The sequence below is a fragment of the Pseudonaja textilis genome, chromosome Z (genome assembly GCF_049901715.1).
Source record: "Pseudonaja textilis isolate UNSWEBS1 chromosome Z, rPseTex1.2, whole genome shotgun sequence".
Lineage (NCBI taxonomy): Eukaryota > Metazoa > Chordata > Lepidosauria > Squamata > Elapidae > Pseudonaja > Pseudonaja textilis.
In genome coordinates, this window is record NC_142008.1 from 124,981,096 (window position 1) to 125,005,871 (window position 24,776).

A 24,776-nucleotide genomic window follows, 5' to 3' on the forward strand; every position below is an offset into this window, starting at 1 on the left:
CAACTAGGGGACGTCATCAAGGCTAGAAGGAAGACCGGGGTTAACCAGCCCTGGTGATGTTCTCTAATTGGGTCACGAAACCGCCGCACCGAAACCACCAGGCTCAGACCGCACCAAGGACCCCACAGCCTTCATCTTCTCCTCTTCCTCCTCCTCCCCACCCCGCTTTCCACAAACCTGCATCCCGGGGAGGGTTGTGGTCGCAGCCGTCCCACCCAATTCTGTCTCTTTTTTTTGTCTCTCAGCCCAGGACGGTTGCTAACGCAGAAAAACAAAAGCAAAGAAAACAGCAGGCGCGCTTCCAAAGGGTGTGCCACCATCAACGTTATAATTGTCATTTTATTTTATTTTGAAGAAGTTATTGGAGTTACACACAAAGATGCAGAAAGATAAATACAGTAATCGTCTAAAAGGAAATTTCCTTACACTTGTCACAATTTTTTTTTTTGGAACAGAGACCGGGAAAAAAGCGGCAGGAAAAAACCAAAAACCGAAACAAAACCCACGATGATTTGTCCTCATGACTAATGACCGACGTAATTTTGAAACGACTGCCTTTTCCTGCTTTCTCTCTCTCTCTCCTGCTATTGCTTTCCTCTCTGTCTCTCTCTCTCTCTCTCTCTCTCCCTTTTATTTTTTTATTTTTATTTTTTTGCTTTTCTGTAGTTTCCTTAAACAGAATTTCAGTAAATATCTAAAGTGCCGTAAAAACTAGCTAGAGGTGCTTTTCTAAAAAAGGAAAATAAAAACGAGTTACATTCAGTAGCAAACGGTCAACAATCACCGGAGCGCCCGCCCCCCAGCTCGCGCCCCTCCCCAGTGACAAAGTGCAAAAGATCAACCACTATGTACATGTCAGCGACTTCCCCACTTCTGCCCCCAATGTTCTCCCCCCAGCCCCCAAAGCCTCCTGCTTTGGCGGTGTTGGGGTGCGGGGGAGGAAAAACCACCCCAAATGTAGCTTTGGTGCGTGTCCTTGCTCCGCCCGGGCCAATCTCTCTTGCCCTCCTCCCATCTCTGGATGCAATCAAGGGGTCCGGCTACTGCAAATGCAAGCACCCCTCCCCACTCAAAAACTCACGGGGGAGGGGCTGGTTAGGGCGGGCGGGCGGGGGGTCTGCAACCTTAAACACTCGAAAAGAGCCGTTTGGACCCGTTTTCCCCACCGAAAACACCAGGGAGCCGGTAACTGAACCGCTGGTGCGACTCTCTCCCACCCCGGTCGACTCCTGCTCTGGAATATGGAGCAGGAGTCTTCATGTCGCTCAGGATCACCCTTACCTTCTCAGGCCAGGTGAGGTGTGACGGGAAGGGGAGGGACCAGCCAGTGGTGGGATCCGCCGACAGGGAGGCACAACAGAGGCCCCGGAAGAAGAAGAAGAAGGAGGAGAAGAAGAAGAAGAGGAAGAAGAGGAAGAACAGCAATAGCACTTAGACTTATGTATCATTTCACAGTGCTTTACAGCCCTCTCTGAGCGGTTTATGGAGTCAGCCCTCTTTCCCCCCACGATCTGGATCCAATTCTACCCACCGGATGGAAGGATGAATCCACCTGGAACCTGGTGGGATTCGATCTGCCAGATTGCAGTAGGAATAGCTTGGAATACTGCATTCTGACCACTGCACCACCGAGGAGGAGGAGGAAGAGGAGAAGGAGGAGGAGGAGGAGGAGGAGGAGGAGGAGGAGGAGAAGAGAAGGAGCATGAGGAGGAGGAGGAGGGGAGAAGGAAGAGGAGGAGGAGGAGGAGAAGAAGGAGGGGAAGGAGGAAGAGGAGAGAAGGAGGAGGGGAGAAGAAGGAGGAGGAGGAGGAGAAGGAGAAGAAGAAGGAGGGGAAGGAGGAAGAGGAGAGGAGGAGGAGGAGGAGGAGGAGGAAGGAGGAGGGGAAGGAAGAGGAGGAGGAGAAGGAGGAGGGGAAGGAGGAGGAGGGGAGAAGGAGGAGGAGGAGAAAGAGGAGGAGGAGGGAGGGGAGAAGGAGGAGGAGGAGGAGAAGGAGAAGAAGGAGGGGAAGGAGGAAGAGGAGAGGAGGAGGAGGAGGAGGGGAAGGAGGAGGGGAAGGAAGAGGAGAGAAGGAGGAGGAGGAGAAGAAGGAGAAGGAGGAGGGGAAGGAAGAGGAGGGGAGAAGGAGGAGGAGGAGAAAGAGGAGGAGGGGAGAAGGAGGAGGAGAAGGAGAAGAGAAGGAGCAGGAGGAGGAAGAAGAGGAGGAGGAAGAGGAGGGGGAGGAGAAGGAGAAGGAGGAGGGGAAGGAAGAGGAGGGGAGAAGGAGGAGGAGGAGAAAGAGGAGGAGGGAGAAGGAGGAGGAGAAGGAGAAGAGAAGGAGCAGGAGGAGGAAGAAGAGGAGGAGGAGGAAGAGGAGGAGGAGGAGAAGGAGAAGGAGGAGGGGAAGGAGGAGGAGGGGAGAAGGAGGAGGAGGAGAAAGAGGAGGAGGAGGAGGGGAGAAGGAGGAGGGAGAAGGAGGAGGAGAGAAGGAGCAGGAGGAGGAAGAAGAGGAGGAGGAAGAGGGGGGGGGAGGAGAAGGAGAAGGAGGAGGGGAAGGAAGAGGAGGGGAGAAGGAGGAGGAGGAGAAAGAGGAGGAGGGGAGAAGGAGGAGGAGAAGGAGGAGAGAAGGAGCAGGAGGAGGAAGAGGAGAGGAGGGGGAGGAGGAGGGGAAGGAAGAGGAGAGAAGGAGGAGAGGAGGAGAAGAAGGAGGGGAAGGAGGAGGAGGGGAGAAGGAGGAGGAGGAGAAAGAGGAGGAGGAGGAGGGGAGAAGGAGGAGGAGAAGGAGAAGGAGGAGAGAAGGAGCAGGAGGAGGAAGAAGAGGAGGATGAAGAAGAGGAGGAAGAGAAGGAGGAGGGAAGGAGGAGGAGGGGAGAAGGAGGAGGAGGAGAAAGAGGAGGAGGAGGGGGGTAGAAGGAGGAGGAGAAGGAGGAGAGAAGGAGCAGGAGGAGGAAGAAGAGGAGGAGGAAGAGGAGGAGGAGGAGAAGGAGAGGAGGAGGAAGACGAAGAGGAAGAGGAAGAGCAGCAGCAGCAGCTGTGGCTCCAGAGCTGTGGGTTGCAGACCCCTGGGTTAGCGGGAAAGGCCCTTTCTCCCCCCCTCCCCATGCAGAACAGCAGCGTGTGCTGTAACCTAGCCAGTGGAAGGCCCCTGCACACAAGGCCTCCAATCCAGCGTTAGGCCCCGGACTAAACTCCCCACAATCCCAAAATTTAAACATAAATCCCAGGAGAAGTTTTGAGAAGGGCAAGTAGCACCCTAACATGTTCAGCCCTGGATAGCAGGCCGGGGCTGGGGGGCTGGGGAGGGGGCCGAGTGCAGAAGGAGCTGTGCGCCTGCCGGACAGGAAATGAATGTGCGTGAGAAAAATCCCGCTGTGGCGCAGCCTGCTGTCAACCAGGGAATGTATCGGATGTCACGAAGGGCCAGCAAGGGGAGCAGTGGACAGGAGGAGGGTGGGAAGAAAGACGCATCACGGCAGAAAAAAAGCAGAGGAGGGGGCCACAGGTCTTTGTGTTTGTGGGGTGGGGTGGGAAGGAAAGGGTGGGCAGAAATGTGCGTGGTGTGGTGGGCTGCGATGCATCCTCTACGTGCACACGCCAATTCTGCCGTGCCAGGGTGCAGCAAAGCAGTATCGGGGAACCAATATCATCTCTCACGTGGGAAAGGGTTTTTTTTCCCCCCCATGGCATGTCTACGAGGTCCCTGGAGCCAGTCCCTGTGCAGAAGCGGGGGAGGGCTGGTGTGACCCCGCCCCCAGCACCTCGGCTCCCAATTCTGCAGGTGGAACGGGGTTCAAAGGTACCTGAACCTCAACTCCCCTGCTTGATTCTACACTGGGAATTCTACACAGTGTACTGTCCAGGGAACTTCGCGGTGGACCTAAGAATCACAACCAGAGGTGCAGAGGTGGAGGTTTACCTGGAAAGGTAAACTACGCCAAAGAGGAGTAGCAATGCCCCCTCCCAGGCTTAGCTTGGGAGGGGGGGGAAACTTTCACAAGGTTGGAAAGAACGCAGGTCTTGTCACTCCACAAACGATGGGAGGGTACATCGCAGTACGTCTGCAATGCTGCGGCGGCGACGGCAGAGCCAGGACAAAAAAAAAAATGGGAGGAAGGGAGGTCATCCAGACACTTCCCTGCAGCGGGGGCAGGAAAGGGAGGGAACATACGAAAAAGTTAAATTTGGAAGGTGGTCAAACTGCCGCGAAAGGAGCTACGATGTTTTTAGGCCAGGATTGGGAAGTCCCATACTTCACCAGAGGATATTCCCCTCCCCATTTTCCTAAAAAGAAAAAAAGAAAGGGGGGCGAGGAATTTTACAGGGAGAACAAACGGGGAGAGTTGAATCTAAGAACCTTGCGTGCGATTCTTCCTTCCATAAATAATCGCAAAATCAAAATGTGCCGTGGGGTTTTTTTTTTGGGGGTCCTTTTGGGAAAACCTCCCCATCAAAATCAGGGGAGGGGTGTGTGTCCACGCAAGAGAGCGTTTTTATGTTTGGAATCGGGAAGGAAGGAAGAGTCGGAAAAATTTCCACCGGGCTTAAGCATTTGGTTTTCAAACAGGAAAACGCCGCTTATTTTGCCTGTTAAAAATTATTTCCTTCCTCCAAATGGTGCAGCGTTCCTTTGCTTCTTATTTTTCCTTTTCCCTGAATGCAATACAGAGGCTGACGCTTAATATTTTTGAGGGGAGAGGCTAGCAAGGGAAGAAAAGGAGGGAGGTGCTCATTTTGGGGGAGATTCAACTCTCGGGGGGGAGATGTCTGCGCTGCTGGAGTTTTTGCGACGCGCACTTCATTGGTCCACAACAAACCATCTTTAATCTGTCTTTCTCCTGCGTGGGGACCCACAGTTCCAGCCTCCTGCCCTCCGCACACCCCGTCTTGCGGGCTTTTTCCCTCGGGGAGATCCGCCCCGTTAAGTTATTATTGTTCGAAACTAGGCCACCCATTTTGAAAAAACAAACAAAAACAAAACGTAACGCTACTTTGAAAACGAAAACAAAAAAACGAGAGAGAACACTAGTTTACATGTATAGCTGAAATTACCTATTGCTGATCCTTGGTCGTTTATACTGGGGGGTGGGTGGGTTGGGGGAAGGAAGGGGGTGTTGGGGAAAGGGAGGAGAGGAGAGGAGGGGTTTTTTGCTGCTGGGCACCCAAATTTAAGAATACCCCACCCTCCGCTGGGGTCCCCCAGCAGGGTGCTGGGCTGGAGGACGGTGTGGTGCGACACAACTCGGTTGGTCCTTCCACCATTCCGTTCCTCTCTGGCTGGCTTGCACACCGCAACACGCCCCCCTTCCCACATCCCATGGCTGTCTTCCTCTGCCCAAAATGAAAATGTGATTCATCACATTCAGCCAGTTGGAAAACAAATCGCATGCACAGAGCGCGCGCTCGCGCACGCACAGGGATAGACACGGGCTGGGGGACGAAGGAAGAGCAGGGGAAGAGAATAAAGGGAGAGGAAGGCCACCCTGATAAGTGGGAAGGGGGAAGAGGAAAAGGGAGGGTCCGCGGGGAAGGACATTCCGATAGCAGGGGGTCGAGTCTTTAGACACCCCAAGAACAGAGGGGTGAGGACGGGGAGCAGGGCCTGATGGGGAAAGGAAGGGAGAAGAGGAGGAAAGGGATCCTCAGGCGGTTTGTGGGGAGGAGCAGGAGGAAGAGGAGGGGGTCCGCAGGCACCCCCAAAGCAGGGAGGAGGAGCTACATTAGAGAGTCTGACCCCCCCCACCTCTTCACCCCATCCACCCCCCAGCAGCAAAAATACAGAGGAGGAGGGGGCGCACGAGAACAGGCTGGAAATCGCCCTGGGGATGGCGAGGCGTTGAGTCAGAAGGGTGAAAAGCGGTTCCTTGTGCAAATTCACTCTTATTTGTGTCTACAAACAACATTCATAGGGGGAGTGGGGAGGGTTAGGAACCAGGCGTGGGTGGGAGTGGGTGGGCAGGAAAGGGGGAGGGAAGAGGGTACCCTGTACCTATATTTGCTATTTTTGTTTAAAGAAGTCTTCTCTATGACACGTGCCCCATGTGAAATGCCACTGATAGGAAGGGTTGTGGGGCTGGTTCTCTTCTACCTGCCCCCGGTTTAGGGGGGGGGGCCCATCCGCACTCACCCACCCACCCCCACAACGGTCCTCCTAAGCATGCCCCCCTACCTTCTCAGAACCGAAGAGGGGCGGAGGCCGGCCACTCCTCTGCCTTGCCTTTCTTCCAGGCCCCGTAATCCGGGCGCCCCTTGCCTGCCCTGTCCTTCAAAGGAGCCCGCCTTTCTTCAGCCTCTCGGGCACCGCTGGATCTCCTCGGCTCTCCCGAGCCGAGCCGCCCATCCCCAGGCCCCCGTGGGCGGCGGGCGGCCCCTCATGCCCCACCACGCCCCGGCAAGGGTTCATCGAATAGCTGAAGACGTTGGACAGGAAGGGCAAGGGCTGGCCCTTGTCATCTGGAATGACCATGTTCAAAGCCACTGGCAGGGTGAAATTGTAGGGGTAGGTGGCCAGCAGCTGGTGCCCGTACATCAGCGGGTACGGCTCAGGGTAGAAGCTGACTTTGCCATCGCCACCACTGCTCCCGGCCTTGCTGATGGCACTGAACTGGATGGCGCTGGGGTAAGCCAGGAACGAGGCCTTGTCTTCCACCTCCTTCCTGCTCCGGCAACTCCCGGGCACCAGCAGGGGCAACGGATACTCCTGGACTGGGTATCGGTTGCTTTCCATCTCCTGGGATGCCAGGATCTCTTTCTGGACCAGGCCGGTGTGAGAGATGATGGGGTCCTTAAGAGAGTAGGGCAGATCTGGCAGCAGGTCGGCAAGGCTAGTGGTGGTCGTGGTGGCCTGTAGCAGTGGCGAGCAGATGGGTGGCTCCTCGTGAAAAGGGGACTTGGTGGCCCCTGGCGGCGACAGGTTTTCATCTTCGGGCCGAGGGGTGTGCCTGCTGTACGGCACTGTTTCTGCACAGCCCTCCTCGGGCACCTCTGGCTGGCCTCCGGGTGCCTCCCCGCTGGAAGACGACACCTGCATCTCCTGAGTGGTCTCTTCCTTGACCACTGGGGGAGGGGTGGGCATGGGCACCTCGGTGGGCTTCTTGGAGTAAGCAATGACCGTGGTAAGCACCGGCAGGGGGACCTCCTCTTGGCCCTCATGTCGTTTCATGTGGCGGCTCAGGGCCGCCGCGGTCTTGCAGACCTTTGTGCAGTGGGCACAGGCAAACTTCACCAGAGGCTTGCGGCCCACCCGGTGAGGGGTGGCTGTCAAAACCGCCACGGCCTGGCTGTCCTTGGCAAGGCGGGCATGGACCCGTTCGTGCTTCTTCAGTTTCTTGAGGGCCGAGAAGAGTTTGCTGCAAATGCTACACTCATGCTTCCATTCACCGCCCCGCCTGCCCCCCACTTTGACCGGCCGGTCCATCTCATACCGGTCAGAGTCAGCGCCCTGTCCCCTGGATACTTCGGCAGAGCCCGGACGGTGGGGTCCCGCTCGGCTTCCCTCCTTGTTTTCTTCTGACCGCTTCATCCAGTGCAGGGAACGCAGCTTGTGCCGCCACCGCGACTTCTTCACCTTCGGCAGGGCTTTGCTGCTGCCGCTGCTGCCGGGCTTCCGTTTGGGTTTGTAGCTGTAGTAGGGGCGCCAGAGTTGGTCTTCTGTGTCTCCGCGGTCGCTGTCCTCCTCACCGCTCTCGTTCGCAAACACCCTCTCGGCCCGCTTGCCGTGGAGCGTCGGAGGCAGGAGGGAGTGATGCGGTTTCTCACTGCTCAGATCATGGCTGAAATCCAGCGCCTTCCTCCCACCCGGGTGCTTTTGTCAAGCATGAGGTCGGTTTCGAGATCCGCCGCTTGACGATGGCTTCCTCGCCGATGCGGACTGTGATCTGGCAGAGTGGAGCTGCTCGGCTTTCGGAGGTGGCTCCCACACAGGCCGGTTTAGCCATGTAAGTCATGGTGCGCCCAGTCCGTGGTCGTCTTGCCTTGAACCCCTGCTCGCTGCCGTCCTCTTCCAAAGCCTGCTCCTCTATCTTCTGTGACTGGATGTATTCTCTCAGGACCTGCTTCTTAATGGGTTTAGTTACAGCTGGAGAAGGGGACTCCAACTGGGACAGCGATGGTGCAGTCCCCGCATTCAACAGAGCGCTGGATGACGTGCTGTTGTACGTGATCACGGAAGGAGCCTGGGCTTTCACCGAGGTGCTATGAACGATCACAGAAGAAGTGGGGTGCCCGTAGGCGATGACGGTGGGTGCCTCTGTGCTCAAAGACCGGGCCGGTTTGCCCAGCTGGCTCTCCTCACTGGGAGTTGGAAAGACGGACGTCTCCTCGGTGCTTGTGGTTTCCTGCTGGTGGGTGCATTCGGCCTCAGGCAATTCTAAAGAGGCATTCATGGTGGGGAAGACGGAAGCCACGTCACCGGCGCTCAAGGAAGAGACCAGGTTTCCATCCAAGGGACCACTCTCCCCCAGGGTCATGGGGACGGCACGCGTTGGGTGCAGAAGGTCCTCGGATGCCACCGCCTGGCTGTACGTTTTATACGGCCTCTTCTGGGAGCGCATGGGCAAGAGGCGGTAGAGTTTCAACGCGTTCAGTTTAGGCTTGTAACCCCCATTGGGGGTCTTCTCTGAGGAGATGAGGCCAGGATTGATCCCGTGGAAGGCTTTCTGATGAGTCTTCAGGTTGTAGTAAGTCACAAAGGTCTCCCAGCAGAAGATGCATTGGTAGCGACGTTCCCCGGTGTGCCACACTTCGTGCTTGGTGCGGTACTCGGCCAAGGCGAACACTTTGTCGCAGTAACGGCACGGGTATTTCCGGCGCCAGGAATGGACATTGGAGTGACGCTTGAGACTGGAGAGGGTCATGTAGGACCGCTCGCAGACGGTGCAGAAGTAGATGATGTGCCCGTCTACAACTTTGACGAAGTGGTCTTGGTCGGAGAGATAATCCATGCGTGGCGGGCCCCGATGGCGGAAGAGCATCGCCTTTTTGGAAGAAGCCGCTACAACTGTTGGCTTGGAAGGTAACTCTGGGCTGGCGGGCGCCTTGTTGGCGGGGTCCCCCTCTTTGGGTTTCTCCCCCTCCTTGCACAAGACTTCGTGTGTCTGCAGCCGCTTGATGTGGATGAAACTTTTGCCGCAGTGGCGGCAGGAGAGTGAACGCCGCGTCCGGTGGAGCTTCGCGTGGAGGCTGAGGGCGGAGGATGTCGCAAAGGACCGGTTGCAGCTCCCGCAGCAGAAGGTGCTGCTGGCTGGGTAGGAAGCCCCGGAGGGGGACGAGGGGGAGGAAGAAGAGGCGGACGCTGGCACCCCATCGTTTGGGTTGACAGAAGCTACAGGAGGAGCCCCGGAGAGGTTGTGGTCCCAATCGATGTTTTCCTTCAGCACGAAGGTCAAATCGGAGGCCGTGGGCGGCGGTACGGCCGCAACGGAGCTCAGATTGTAGAGGATCTTGGCCATTTCGGTTTCAGAGTCAGGGCGGGGGTCCTGCCTAGGGCTGTACACTTTGGTCAAATCCTGCAAACAAACAGGGCTAGAGGGTTCTGAAGAACGGGAGGGGCAGGTGAGGTCAATGGGGGAGCCACACCCTCGAGGGGAGGCCATGCTGGGACTGTCCATCTTAACCTCCGCCAGGGGATCATCCAGGTTCTCCAAGCGGGAGATGCCCAACCGTCGGCCTACCACCCCAATCTCCTTGGCAATGGCCGGACTGGGCACCGAGAGCCGAGAGTTATAAATGAAGTTCAAGATGTCCGAGAAGATTTTCGCCTGGATGTCGGGAAGCTCCAGGATCTGGCGCGGCTGGCGAGATGCCGATTCCTCGGAGAGGACCTCCTTGAAGTAGGGGCTGGAGGCCGCGAGGATGTTTTTGTGGGCCTTGAACTTAGTGTCTTCGGCGATGATGGTGATATCACAGAACTGTCCGCGTAGCCGCTGCTCGTTCAGCTGGATCAGAAGGGAACTAGAATGGCTGCTGTCTGTGAGCTCCACACCCGAAGCCATCGTGCTGCCTCGGACCTATGGCGAAAAGGAGAGACAACGATGTGGTGACATCAGGGAACACTGGGAAGCCTGGATTTCGGAGTTCACTGGTCTCTTATCACAGCCTTTCTTAATCTCAACCGCTTTAAGACGGTGGGACCCACTCTCAGAATTCCCGCTCAGATCGGGAAGAGAATTAAAAAGATGGTGGGAATGCGGCAGATGTAATATATCTTGATTTTGATCAAGGGGGAAAAAAAATTAACGCTCAACAAGCTGAATTAATAAACCGGTTAAGTGTGGGCTACAGGCCAGGGGTCTCCAACCTTGGCAACTTTAAGCCTGGAGGACTCCAACTCCCAGAATTCCCCAGCCAGAGTCGCTAGACTTCGACTCTCTGGCTTGTTTACTCTCTCGTCATTCCTTCCTCTGCAATCTCGAGAGAGTAGGAGAAAAAACAAGAGGTATGGTTGAATGGGGAATTCTGGGAGTTTAAGTCCTCCAGGCTTTTAAATTGCCATGGTTGGAGACACACACACACACCCCGGACTAAACGGGTGTGGCAGTTAAATGGAAAACTGATTGGAGGGAGGGCTGGGGAATTCTGGGAGCTGAAGTCCAGCCCAGCCATTTTAAAGTTACCATGGCGGGAAAACACCCACTCTATCTAGTTCCCCCCACCGCCCCCCCAAGTGAAGACAGGCCCCCAGTGCAAATTCACTCCCCCTGGAGGAAACCAGAGACACAAAAAGTTGGGTCGAATGCTAAGAGCACATCTCAGTGGTTTTGGTTGCGGGCCGAGAGAGGTTTGAGGCCGAAACATCGAACTTGAGGTTGCCGGGGCACCGTTTTCGGGAAGGAGGGCGAAGCAGGCTCTTGAGGTGGCACTTCCTGGAAACAGCCGACGGAGCGACAGGAAGTTGCCAACTTTGGCAAGCCCGTTGGTGAGACACAGGCCCTGTTGTTTTTCCAAGCCTGGCCAGCCAAGGGCACGGCATGCTCGAGAAACGCTTGTTCCTTCGTGAGATGGATGCCACTTGGCCGCTCCGTTCTTGCATTCCCCTCCCCCTTGAGCCATTTTGCACACGGAATTCCCTTCCTGGCTGCCTTAAGTTGGCAGAAGGATGCCACGTCCGGTGCCAGCTGAGCTGAAAAAAAAAGCAAAGTCCAGTCCGGTTTTTGACTCGGTCCTAAAAATGCAGCCCTGGGGTGGCTGCTCTCGCGCCAGAGGTAGCCGCTGCCCGTTTTTGGTCCACCCAAGCCATGCCCCCCCTAATACGGTGGTATTTCCCTCCCAATTCTTGCTTACTTCCCTGGCCCGGGGGTGGGTGGGTGGGTGGGGTGGAGGTGTTACAAATAAGCCAGCCTATTTCGCACGCGTCGGGAAAGTCAGGGGTGCACGCACTGATATTCACACGCCCGTGTGAACGGAGACAGAGAGGTGTACCATCCGGTGTCAATCATCCCAAGAGCTGCAGTCTCTCTCTCTCTTCCCGCCCTCGTCAGTGTCTCTCTCTCTCTCTCTCTCTGTCTCTCTCACACACACACATACACACACACACACACACACATACACACACACGCTCAGCATCCATTTCCTGGCAGTGACGGGGTATCCAAACGGAAAGGGGCTTTGTATGGAAACAGGCCAGGATGGAGCAGAGAGGAGAGGCAGGGGGGAGGGGAGGAAAGGGTGGCTGCCATGGGGTAGGGAACAGAGATTTGAGGAGGGGGGGGGAACGCTGCAGTCAAACTGGATGTTGTCGTGGAGGACAGGCAAGGCGGCAGATGTGGGACCACCAGAGAACGTAAGACTACCCCCCTCCTAGAGCCGGTAGGTTTGATGGCAAAGATTGGTGCTTGCCAGTAGGGTGGTGAAAGCAAGACACATGCACATGCCCGCACACACATCTGGGCATGGCGTCCTTGTCCTTGTAGGTCAGAGGCCCCGCTGATCTTTTTAAGACTTGTCACAATGGTCTCCTGGCAAGTAGGATTTTGCCCTCCGTAAATATCGTATCAGTGGGTAAAGAAGATGGAACGAAAATCTCCCAGCACCCCCTTTGCCCCTGGGCATCGTGCAAAATGGTTCCTGGGAAATGTAGCCCTGTTGCACAAACACACACACACGTAAATTGTTCAACCATTGGACTTGATTTCCCCAGCGCCAAGCTCTATCGCAGAGATCTCCAAACTTGGCAGCTTTAAGACTTGTGGACGTCGACTCCCAGAATTCCTAGCTTTGCTGGCTGAGGAATTCTGGGAGTTGAAGTCCACAAGTCTTAAAGTTGCCAAGTTTGGGGGACCGCCTGCTCTAAAGTCAAGGGGAAGGACACTTGCAAACCCACCGAGGAGCGAATCGAGCTTCGAAAGCTTCAACCGAAGCTTTCTTCCCCTTTTTTTTTTTTTTTTCCCTAAAACGTGTTTGCGTGTCCGGGAAAAAAAAAAGGAGATTCCTTCATTGTCTTGGCTACCAACGATAAGTCTTCTCCTAGAATGTCAGACAACCTTGGAGATGGAAGTCCCAAAAAAGAAAGTTTGCAGGTTTTCCTAAAATGCTCCAGGTGCTACCAATAAAGGAGAATATTTGTAACTGGGGGTTGACATGAGCTGGGTGGTTTTTCTGGCAGACATTTCGTGACCCAACTAGGGAACGTCGTCAGTGCTAGAAGGGAGGGGGGGGTTGCATGGGAGGAGGAAGAAAGTAGAATCTTGGGTCCTCTCTGAGCTTGGCTGTTTTCTGGCCGACGTTTTACTACCCAACTAGGTAATATCATCAGTGTGAGAAGGAAGTGGGGTTTGCAAGTAGGAGGAAGAGGAGGAGGAGGAAGATGTGGAGTTCTTGGATTCTCTGAGCTGGTTTGCTTTCTTTCAGACGTTTCATTACCAAACCAGTAATATCATCAGTGCACGAGTTCACCACCTAGTCAAATACTGATGACCTTGCCTAGTTGGGTTGTGAAACGTCTGCCAGAAGAACACCCAGCTCAGAGAGCACCAGGGACCCCTGGCGCGTATCTGGAAGAGTCACTTTTTTTTTTTTGCTTACTTCACACACGCACACCGCATTTGCAAACATATCCAACCCTGGATGGAGGCACGTAAGCCACGCTATGGAAGGAATCCCGTTTTGGCTGCGGGCAGAGGTGGTGGGAATTGGGCACGGAGACCGCATTGAGGGATGACGCCCGAACTGATAAGAAGAAGGAGGAGGAGGAGGAGGAGGAGGAGGAGGAGGAGGAGGAGGAGGAGAAGAAGGAGGAGGAGAAGAAGGAGGAGGAAGAAGAAGAAGAAGAAGAGGAGGAGGAGGAGAGGAGGGAGGAGGAGGAGGAGGAGGAGGAGGAGGAGGAGGAGGAGGAGGAGGAGGAAGGAAGAAGAAGAAGAAGAAGAGGAGGAGGAGGAGGAGGAGGAGGAGGAGGAGGGGAGCAGATTTTTTTATAGGGCTGGATTGCTTGTGAGTCACAGGAGGCTGATGTCAGCAGATTGGATGGGGAGAGGCAACAGGGCTGGGGGGGAGAGATGGGAGGGGGGAGAATAGCAGGGGATTGTTGCAGCAACATGGAAAACGAACTGCATGAAGCCAGAAACAGGACAGTGCTAAGTGCAGGGAGGCGGGGAGGGAGAGGGAGAGGAAAAGAGAGAAAAGAGGAAGAGACAGAGAGAAAGGGAGAGAGGAAAAGAGAAAATGAGTGAGGGAGAAAGAAAAGGAAGAAAAAGAGAGCGAGGGAGAGAGAGAGAGAGAGAGAGAGAAAAGAGGAGAAAAGCAGAGAGAGAGGGAGAGAAAGGAAGGAAAGAAGAGACAGAGAGAAAAAGAGAAAAGAGAGAGGAAAAGAGAAAATGAGAGAGAGAGAGAAGGAAGGAAGGAAGAGAAAGATAGGGAGCGAAAGAGACAGAGAGGAAAAGAGACAGAGAGAGGGAGGTAGAGATAGGAATACAAAGGGAGCGAGAGAGAGAAAGAGACGCCATGGGCGAATAGGCAGCAATATAAATTCAATAAATAAATAAGAGAAAGAGAGGAAGAGAAAGGGGGAGAGAGAGAAAAGAAAAAGAGGGAGAGAGAAAAGAGAGAAAGAGAGAGAGAGAGAAAGAAAAGAGAGAACAGAAAGGGAAAGAGAGAAAGACAAAGAGAGGCGGACTTCGAAAGACGGAAATCTGAATTTGGACTTCTCAAAATAAAAATATGATCCCCCCCCAAAAAAAAAAAAAAAAAAAAACTCCCTAATTTGGAGAGGCTGTTGCCTTGCTTAGCCTGGGGAAACGTGCAGGCAGCAGGCACAGCAATATCGCAATGCACAATTGCCTTTGGCAAGATGGGCCGGGTGCAGCTTTGATAAATAAAAAATAAAAATAAAGTCAAATAAACACTGTGCAGATGCTTAAGAGGAGGCGGCCAGGTAATCCCCACCCCTATTTATAAAATCTGCTCTCCTCGGCTGCCTGGGCACCAAATGGCATCTCATCTCAGCCCTTTGTCTGTCGATTTCAACCTTGGACGGCCGCACACCGGCCTTCCCTGTGTTGAAAATTCCATTTACCTTGTTCCAAGTAAACACGGAGGAAAAGATAAATAAAGGTTTCAATCCTGCGCTGAGGGGAAAGAGAAAAAAAAATCCAATTAGGAGAATTGGCTTGGCATCCAGCAGGTTGTGGGTGACGGAGATGAGCCAGCCAGGGAGAATTGAGCCCTTCAAATGAAGCTCCTTGTGTCCTGCCTCGGTTTTCCCCATCTGAAAAATGGGCACAACAACCCGACAGAGAGAGAAGCAAAAAAGCTTTGCAAAAAAGCTTTGGGCCGACAAGGGTTTGAAATGGGGGGTGGGGGGGAGAAAGCCCCTGAGACGGTCCCCACCTACAGGACCCTGATTGTATATAGGTAGTCCTTGACTTAAGACCGTAGTAGAATCTGAAATGTCTGTTGGTGGGAGAGACAAGTGAGTTTTGCTCCATTTCATAGCCTTTCCTGCCACCATCGTTAAGTGAATCACAGCCGTTGCTAAGTTAATCACAAGGTCGTTAAGTGAATTGGGCTTCTCCCTTGATTTTGTGGGGGTCAAAAGGTCACAAAAGGGGAATCCCAATGCCACCGTCATAAGTAGGAGCCAGTTGCCCAAGGGTCTGAATTTGGAGCACGGGACCACGAGGATGCTGCGACTGTCGTTAAGTGTGAAAAACGGTCCTAAGTCACTTTTTCCCAGTGCCTCTGTAACTTCAAATGGCCACTAAACAAACTGCTGGAAGTCAAGGACTACTGTAGAGATAGTCCTCGACTTACGACCAAACTTGGGACCACAACTTACATGGCTAAATCAAGGCTTGTTGGTCAATGAATTGCACCTGATTTTATGACCATTTTGGGGGCACGGTTGCTAAGCAAATCCCTGCAGTTAAGTGAACCGTGTGGGCATTAAGTGAATCTGGCTCACTCGTGTCACCCCAGATTGTGCAAATGCCGTAAATACATTCTGGTTGCCAATAGCCCAAATTTTGATCATACGATTGTAATAGTTGTAAGTGCGAGGACTGGTTATAAGTCACTTTTTGTCACTAAATGAAGGATTGCAATTCGAGGATAACCTATATTAGGCCTAATTTCCATAATTCTCCTTTCTTTTAGACCAAGCGCCTCAAACATGGCAGCTTTTAAGACTTGTGGACTTCAAACTCCCAGAATTCCCCAACAGGCTCTTTTTTATTTTATTTGCCGCCCACGTGAATATCAAGATATATTATGTTTATTGCATACCCACCCTCTATTAAGAAAATTATCCAAAATTGCGATAAAGGTAGTCTAAATCACACTTGTTCTTGTCCTCTATCCATGCTGAATTCTGGGAAACCTTTTTGCCTGCTGGGGAATTCTGGGAGTTGAAGTCTTCAAAGTGGCCAAGGTTGGAGACCCTGCTATAAAGTTAATGAAAACCATTTGGGGAAAAAACAGTGCCAAAGGATGCCGTTTTCCAGTGATTCCACTAGATTCTATACATCAGGGGTCTCCAAACTTGATTGCTTTAAGACCTGTGGACTTCAATTCCCAGAATTCCCCAGCCCATTCCTCCCCCCCCACTTCTCTGACTTCCAAGATATGTTACGTCTACTGCATTCCCACCATCTATTAAATGTTTTCAAAAAGTGCAATAAAGGCAGTCCAACTACAGTTATTCTTGTCCTATCTGTGCTGAATTCTGGGAAATTGGCCTTGCCTGCTGGGGATTTCTGGAAGTTGAAGTCCCCGTTATGCAAACCCATTCGAAGCCGAGCGGAGAATATGTTGGGTCATCTCGGTCCGATCCCCATCCTCAGTGGAGGAAATTCAGTTCGAAACGCCAACATTTGACTGACATATGCAAACTTCGCAAGCCATCATCAGCCAATGTGGGTTCTTCGAATATCTGGGTTAAGGCTCTCGCCCAGCCTGGCTGGGAATGCTGGGAGTTGTAGTACACACACACACACACACACACACACACACACAGCAGGAAGAGAGGCCCAAGGCCTGGCTGCCTTTTGACGTTGCCACGGTAACGGGATGCAGGCCTGCCATCGTTTGCAAGCCGGCCTAAACCGGCCTTGCAAGGTGAAGCTCCTTTTAACAGGTTAATCAGAGTTGGAAGGGACCTTGCAGGTCATCTAGTCCAACCCCTCCCCGCCCAAGCGGGAGACCCTACACCGTTCCTGACAAATGGCAGTCCAATCTCTTCTTCACAGTCTCAAGTGGAAAAAGTTCTTGTTTTTCCCAAAAGTGGAAAGCTTAACCCAGATGACAAATCTGGCAAACGATGATGGAAGCTAAAAAAAATAAGGGGGGTTGTCAAGAGAAAGAGATGCCCCCCCCCTCCAAACAGACATTGGCTATCATGGCCTCAATTTGGGGTCTTGGCCTGTATCCTGGCACTGTTGCTGTGGAGAAAGAGCGGCTTGGCCTAGATACAAGCCCTGGTTACTATGGAGATCGCCACAGGAAACCCGCCATTTCCATAGAGACAGCATGGGCTAGAGCAGACCTTGCCAAAGGGATGCCCTTGCGAGACGTAGATCTGGGACTCCTGCCTGGAGGACCTGGGGAGCAGGGGTGGATCTGGGAGATGGCAGAGCCCCTTGCCTGGAGGACCCACCCCCCAAAAAGTGACCAACTGAATGACGTTGCCCTTTACCTAGACAAGCTGGCCAGACCTAGAGGGCACCCGGGCAGCCGCTGCTCATCATGCTGCTTTCTCCCAATGGGGCTGGGCTGGACCCTCTGTGGAAGAAAAGAAAATATTGTTCTATTGTAAACCACCTAGAATCACAGGAGGCGAATAAATCTAAGAGACAGTGAGACAACACACACACACACACACACGCACACAAAGAGAGAGATCGAAAAACAGCTAGAAAGAAATAGATGGATAGATAATAGGCAGAGACGGAGAGAGACAGAGAGAGATAAAGAGGTAGACAGACAGACAGACAGACAGATGATAGATAGATAGATAGATAGATAGATAGATAGATAGATAGATAGATAGATAGACAGATGATAGATAGATAGATAGATAGATAGATAGATAGATAGATGATAGATAGACAGATGATAGATAGATAGATAGATAGATAGATAGATAGATAGATAGATAGATAGATAGATAGATAGATAGACAGGTGATAGATGATAGATAGATAGATAGATAGATAAATAGATAGATAGATAGATAGATAGATAGATAGATAAAGACAGATAGCTAGTGAAAGAGAGGGAGAGGTTAGAGGGAGAGATGATAGATAGATAGATAGATAGATAGATAGATAGATAGATAGATAGATAGATAGATGATAGATAGATAGATAGATAGATAGACAGACAGACACAGACAAATAGATGATGGAGAGATAGATAATAAAGATAGAGATGATACATAGAGATGATGATAGATAGACAGACAGAAAGACAAATAGATGTGATAGATATGATAAATGATAGATACAGACATAGATCATAGATGATAAACAGAGAAAGAGACAGACAGACAGATAACATATAAATGATGGAGAAATAGACAGAGACAGAGAGATAAGAGATACAGATTGACAGATAGACAGATACATACAGTAGTTAATAGATGATAAACAGAGACAATAGATACCTAGACAGATAGGCAGGGAGAGACAGATAGATGGATATAGACAGACAGACAGACAGACAGACAAAAGAGGCACCCCAATACTCCAAATTCAAACTGTCCGCAGTTCTGAGCCTCCCCCTCCTGCCTCCCTTCAGACTGTTTGAATAACAAAATAATCTGCATTTTGTCCAGAGCCCGGCAGCTCGCTGGCTAGCTTGGAATATATATATATATTTTTTGCAAAACTATCTCTGGCTTGACTTGTTTTGCTTTTTGCAAAAGCTCCATGCCCCGATCAGAGAGTGACGACAAGTTCGGAGTCAGACAAGAGCCAAAACAGCTAGAGTTTCCTGCCTAAGTCGGGGTGCCAAATCAGGAATGTATCTGGGGTATGGGCAGGGGGAGATCTGGGGTGCCACCTAGAGAGATTCGGGTCCGTCATGAGGACTATTCGCATGCCATGCACGGTGTTCATGCTTAAATCTTTGGCCAGAGGCAGGCCCAAGCTCCAGAAATAATCTGAGAGATGCTACAGCTGAGAATATACGAGTTTTTAAAAAGCAGATGTGAAAAAAAGCAGGGGAAATGTCAAACCTCCGGGAAGGCCTTCGATTAAAATTATATTCCTCATTATCAATACCTTTGAAAGCTCTGTTGGATGTTTGGAAAAACAGAATTGATAGATTTGGGGGAGTTTTGCCAATTCCTGAAAGCTTTATGCACCCTGTTTTTTTGTGGGGGGTGGGAAGGAGAATTGCAAGCAGTGTTTTTCCCCGGGGTTTAAAAGCAACAAAGAGCCACGGTGATTAGAAGTTGTCGTTTAGAAAAATAATGATAACATAACATATCCTCGGCAAAGAATATATAGGTCGTAGTATAGAACTAGATGATTGAGAAAAATTATCGACCCAAAATTACAACAGCTTATAAAGAGAACCAGTATAAAATGTTCTATTGTTGGCATTTAGCGCCAGCGAGATTGGCAAAAATGTACCCAAATTGGAAATCAGAGTGCTGGAAATGCAAGCAGAAAGATGAAACGTTCTTTCATATGTGGTGGCAATGCCCCAAAGCCGGAAAACATTGGGCAAAGATACAAAGATGGCTACAGGAGATAACAGATAGAACTTCAACCTGAATTATTCCTAATGGGAATAATTAAAGGGAAATTTAGCAAACAAATCCAACACATCATATTGCATATAATAACAGCAGCGAGGGTAGTTTTTTCTCAGAGTTGGAAATTAGAAAACATACCGCCTGAAGAGAGGTTAATACAAAAAATATTAGAATGTGCCAAGATAGACAAACTTACAACAGAACTAACAGGCAAGGAGGAATCAGAATACTATGTGGTACGGGATAAACGGTATAAGTGATAGAACATAGGAATAAGGATTAATGTATAGAAATAAACGGAAGTATATGTAATATCTGTGACATAATACTGTTAACAATGTAAACAGAGATGTGTAATTTGGAAAAAGAAATAATAATAATAATAATAATAATAATAATAATAATAGTAATAGCAAACATTTTTTGTGACTCGGAGACCCAAGATAAAAGTTTTTAAAAATTCTCACTTTAAAAAAAAAAGGTTAAAGCAGTTTTTCCTCAATCTTTTGGAGGAGGGGCGGACTTCAACTCCCAGAATTTCCCCCAGCCAGCCAGCTAAAGCTAAGCTGGCTAGGGAAGTCTGGGAGATGAAGTCTGCTCCTCATCATCCCAAGTTGCCATGGTGGAGGAATTCTTTGTTAAAATATTTAATGGAGCATCGCTTAAAAATAGAAAAAGATTCTTATTTTTAAAAAAAACCTCCTTTCTTTCCCCGAAACATGAGCAAGGAATGCCACTGGATTCACAAGCACGGAAGCTATGAAACGCCAACGGTGCCAGCACTAAAAATAATATTAGGATTTCTTTCTTCTATATCCAGTCTACACCAAAAAGCTTTCAAGCTGTTAGGAACCCTGGAAAAACAGAATTGTAAAATGTTCTTCAACCCCAAATGGCGGATTCTGTGCACAATTTTTCCACCGTCCTATCGGCGTTCAGAATAACGGAACAACAAGAAACGGACCTCAGAGGTCATCTAGTTCAACCCCTGCCCCCCCTGCTCAAAGAGGAGACCCTATACAAGTAGTCCTTGACTTACGGGTAAGAATTGAAGCCCAAATCTCCATCGCTAAGTGAGACATTGGTTAACATTCCATTTTACGACCTTTCTTCCCATACTTGTTAAGGGAATCCCTGCCGTTGCTACATTAATAACACAGTCAGTTGCTAAGTGAATCTGGCTTAATCCCCATCGACTTGGGTCACAAAAGGGGATCACATGACTGACCCCGCGGGATGCTGTGACTGTCATAGAGGAGTCAGTTGCTAAGCATCTGAATTTTGATCATGTCGTTAAATGTGAAAAAACGGTCATAAACGGACACTTTTTTCGGTGCCTTCGAATGGCCACTAAGTGAACTGCTGTTACCTGTAATTTATTTATTTACTTTTTTTAAAAAAATTTTTTTACATATAATAAATCCATTCTATTTCGATCAAGTCGATTAGGTACCTATTTCACGTGCTTACAATTAATAATAATACTCGTCAATATAACAATAGCACATTCCCATATAATATTTCAGAAGCTTCTCTTAATGCTTTATAATTACATCTAGCCCACTTTAATTTTGTTTTATTTTCTAGCCATTGATAAACAAGGCCCATTCCATATAATATTCAGATTCTCCTTTCTCTTTAACTTCTAATGTTAATCTATTCATTTCTGCACGTTCAAATATTTTTTTCCATTACTTTCCCCTCTGTCGGTATCTTGTCACTTTTCCAATTCTGAGCAAATACAATTCTAGCTGCTGTTAAGACATGTATGATTAAGTATGTTTTTTTTTCTTTACTTTAACCTTCAGGGGTTACCTGCCATTTAGGACAGTGGCAGGGTCTCTTCCCACAAGCCAAGCCAATGGGGAAAGCCCGATTCGGTTAACGACCGAGCGACATGCTTCACTTAATGACCGTGGGAAGAAAGGGTGCGCAACTGAAGCAAAACTCACAGAAGAACCGTCTTTTCAAGTTAGCGAGATGAAATTTGGGGGCTCGGAAAATGTGGGCCTTGCTCCGTTGGGCGGCTCTCCACGCCACCCTTAACGGCATTCGGCGCGAATGAACGTTGACGAAACACCAGGGGGAAAAAAAAGAAGAACAAGACACGATGAAAAAAAGACTCTGGAAAGAGTGCAGAGAAGAGCAACCAAGCCATTTGTCTAGAATGGTATAGGGTTTCCTGCCTGGGCAGGGGGTGGACTAGAAGACCTCCAAGGACCCCTTCTGTTGTTCTGTTGTTCTATTAAATAGAATAAGCTCCGTTGTTCTATTTCTATTATTTCTATTTCTATTATTTTTAGTTCTACTTCTATTAAGGAGAGAAACAGCCTAGAACGAAGGAGGGATTTTCCTAACATTGAGAAGAATTCACCAGTGGAACGACTTGCCACCAGAACTGGAAGTTTTTAAGAAGAGATTGGACCACCATTTGTCTGAACCATTTGCAGGTCATCCTTAACAGTTCACTCAGTGACCACCCAAAGTTGCAACGGTGCCGAAAAGAAAGCGACGTATGACCGTGTTTCACAGTTACGACCTTTTGTAGCACCCCTGTGGTCATGGGATCAACATTCTTGGCAACGGACTCATATTTATGACCGTTGCAGTGTCCTGGAGTCATGTAATCTCCTGACAAGCAAAGTCAATGGGGAAGCCAGATTCACTTAACAACCGGGTTACTAATTTAAGAACTGCATTGATTCAATTAACAACTCTAGCACGGAAGGACATAAAATAGGGCAAACTCACTGAACAAACGTCTCCCCGAACAACCAAAATTTTGGTTGGTCCATTATGGCTGTAAGTCAAGAACTACCTATATAAGGTTTCCTGATTAAGCAGGGGGTGGGACTAGAGGACCTCTAAGGTCCCTTCCAACTGTCAATTCTCTTTAAAAAAACAGGCGCAGGCCTAGGGATACACGAGAGAAAATCAGCTTTTGTGCCTTTTGAAGCACCTCCAAGCGCAACTCCCACCAAAAACCTTGCACGCAATCGAGGCCAGCAGCTGGATCGGAGACTAGCCAACATTCAGGGTTTAGGGCGAACTTGGACCCAGCCTGGTGCGGTTGTGACATCAGAAGGAGGAGTCGCACACGTGAGTGTGTCGGGGCGCAACAATGGGGAAAGCGTGCTATAAATATCGGATTCATTCTGGTTTTGCAAGCGAGCAAAGAATGCAAATACCCCAGATGACAGGGTGGGTGGGTGTAGTGTGTCGGTGTGAACGGCTATCCTGGCTTGTTCTGGACGTCGCTCCCAACATCAGCAGGACCAAGAGAGGTGAATGAGCAGCCCCAAAGTAGCCACAGTCGGGCAGGGATAAGGATTAGCCAAAACCTGGCGAATCATTAACCAAAAAAACACTAGGTGTCACCACTCAAACACCCAAACCCTAGTTGGCGTGTATGTCTGTGTCTTTTTTGTACATACGTGTTTCCGGCCTTCGAAACAAAACACGTTACTGGCTAAATCGGTTATCATGGTGTCATGTTGTTCCTTGGTTTTTCAGAAACTAGCTGTGGGGGGGAATAAAACAGCATTTTTTATTCCTAAAGAAGGGATTGGAGAACCGTCTGTCTGAAAATCGTATAGGGTTTCCTGCCTAAGCAGGGGTTGGACTACAAGACCTCCAAGGTCCCTTCGAACTTCTATTCTATTCTATTCTATTCTATTCTATTCTATTCTATTCTATTCTATTCTATTCTATTCTATTCCATTCCATTCCATTCCATTCTATTGTCTATTCTATTCTAATTCTATATTTTTTGTTCTATTCTATTCTATGTTGTGTTCTGTTCTATTTTCTATTCTTACTAGCTCGATCCCTGTGCTTCGCTATGAAACCATGTGGTGGGGCTTCGTTTTGGGGGAGGAAAATAAGGGGAGGGGGGGAATTCTGCCTCGGCCTCCCAGCATCCATGGGTATTCATCTGGCTAACATCCTTTCAGCATCTGAGAGAGTTGAGGGCTGTTTGGAAACTGAAAGAGTATTTGCTGTGTGAGCAAGAAGGAGACAGCAAGGAGCCTGGGCGTGGCTTAGCTCAACTGTTCTGTACTAAAACTGCTTGGTGCTCTGAAACTGAGACTGAAACTCCTCTGCTTGTGTTTTGCCTTTGGAAGAGATTTCTTTTCAGGTGGGGAGCAGAACTCCTTAGCATCAGAACATAATAATTAATAATAATAATAATAATAATAATAATAATAATAATAATAATAATAATAATGGAAATACTCTAAATGCTTTGAGGGTCATTTGGGAAAATCCTTTCTTAGGGAGCCCCTAGAAGCCAAGAGGAACATAGGTGCCCAATTTCAAGTTTGTAGACTTCACGGTCCTGGAGATTTTTGTGATTATGCGTGAGGGGCCTTTCGCTTTTATAGATATATATGTATATAAAGAAAAAGAAGAAAGATTTCTACCCTCTCCTGAGCAAAACGTTCGTCAAATGTGTTTTGTCCCATTTTACGACCTTTCTTCCCATGGTCATTAAATAAATCACTGCAGTTGTTTAAGTTGCTAACGTGGCTGTTAAGCAAATCCGGCTTCCTCCCCCCCTTGACTCTGCAGAAGGTCGCCAAAGGGGATCACAGAACCCCAAGGGATGACGCCGCCATCGTAAATACGAGTCAGGGGCCGAGCGTCCAAGTTTTGGCGTGGGGAATGCCCCGACAGTCGTTAAGTGTGAACAATGGACCTAAGCCCCTTTTCCCAATGCGGTTGCAAACACAGTCACTAAACGAACAGTCGTCAGTCGAGGAATTAATCTAAATTTAAGAGTGGCTTTTTTTTTTTTTCAAGTTGGAAAAACTTTTTAAAGCTGGGTGGGACTTCAACTGCCAGAATTCCATACCATCGGCCGAGGAATTCTGGGAGTTGAAGTCCCACCCGATTAAACATGCAACACTACACACCCTCTCCTCCAAAACACACACACACACAGAGCCAGGGCCAAACAGGAAGTCGACTGTGCCTGCCACACCTCCCTTTGGCTTTGCTCTGAAGCCAACCACAACAACGTGCCTTTGTGTACGTGCGTGTGTGTTACATAACACATCCCTCCTCCTCCCGCGCCTCTGCAGCAAATAGGACCTGTCGCCCAGCATTCCTGGGCTAAGAGAACAACCAAGGGCCTGGACCCATCCCCATTCAAGAGGTTACGGGGAGGGGGGGGGAGGTAGGAAATAAATGGAAACTCGTCAATAAGCCATAACTTGCCTGGGGTTTTCCTGGAGTCGAAAGGAACAGACAGGCATCCTGGGGTTGGACTAGATGACTTACAAGGTCCTTTCCAACTCTCGATGGTCTGTTAACTGTTCCTGAAATTAAATCTGTTACTGGTTGACCTTTCCTGTTCGTCCTGGGACTGTTGGAACGCCCCCCTTGCAACCCCCAGCCTCCCAAAACAGTTTGGATACGCGTAGTCCCCCACCGGACGACTGTTTCCGCCGCTTGGGAGAGAACGTGGAAGTAAACGTTGGCCCCGTCTTATGACCTTCCTCGACCTACCCTGCCGTTAAGCGAATTGAGTCGGAGGTTGCAAATCCCACGGTTATTCGGTGGATCCAGCTGTCACCCCAGGTTGGGTTTGCTCCTCCGAAGGTCGCCAAA

The 24,776-nt window shown here is 50.1% G+C and overlaps 1 protein-coding gene across 1 annotated transcript in view; it reads right to left on the bottom strand.

Annotated features, from left to right (window-relative positions):
* Positions 1-321: 321 nt before the first annotated feature.
* The window catches only part of ZBTB4 (zinc finger and BTB domain containing 4), a 31,781-nt gene continuing 7,326 nt past the window's right edge, over positions 322-24,776 (bottom strand). The window contains 3 exon segments of the mRNA XM_087916426.1: positions 322-7,756; positions 7,759-7,806; positions 7,809-9,981. Coding sequence (XP_087772552.1) covers positions 6,240-7,756; positions 7,759-7,806; positions 7,809-9,981 — 3,738 coding nt within the window. The 3' untranslated portion in view covers positions 322-6,239.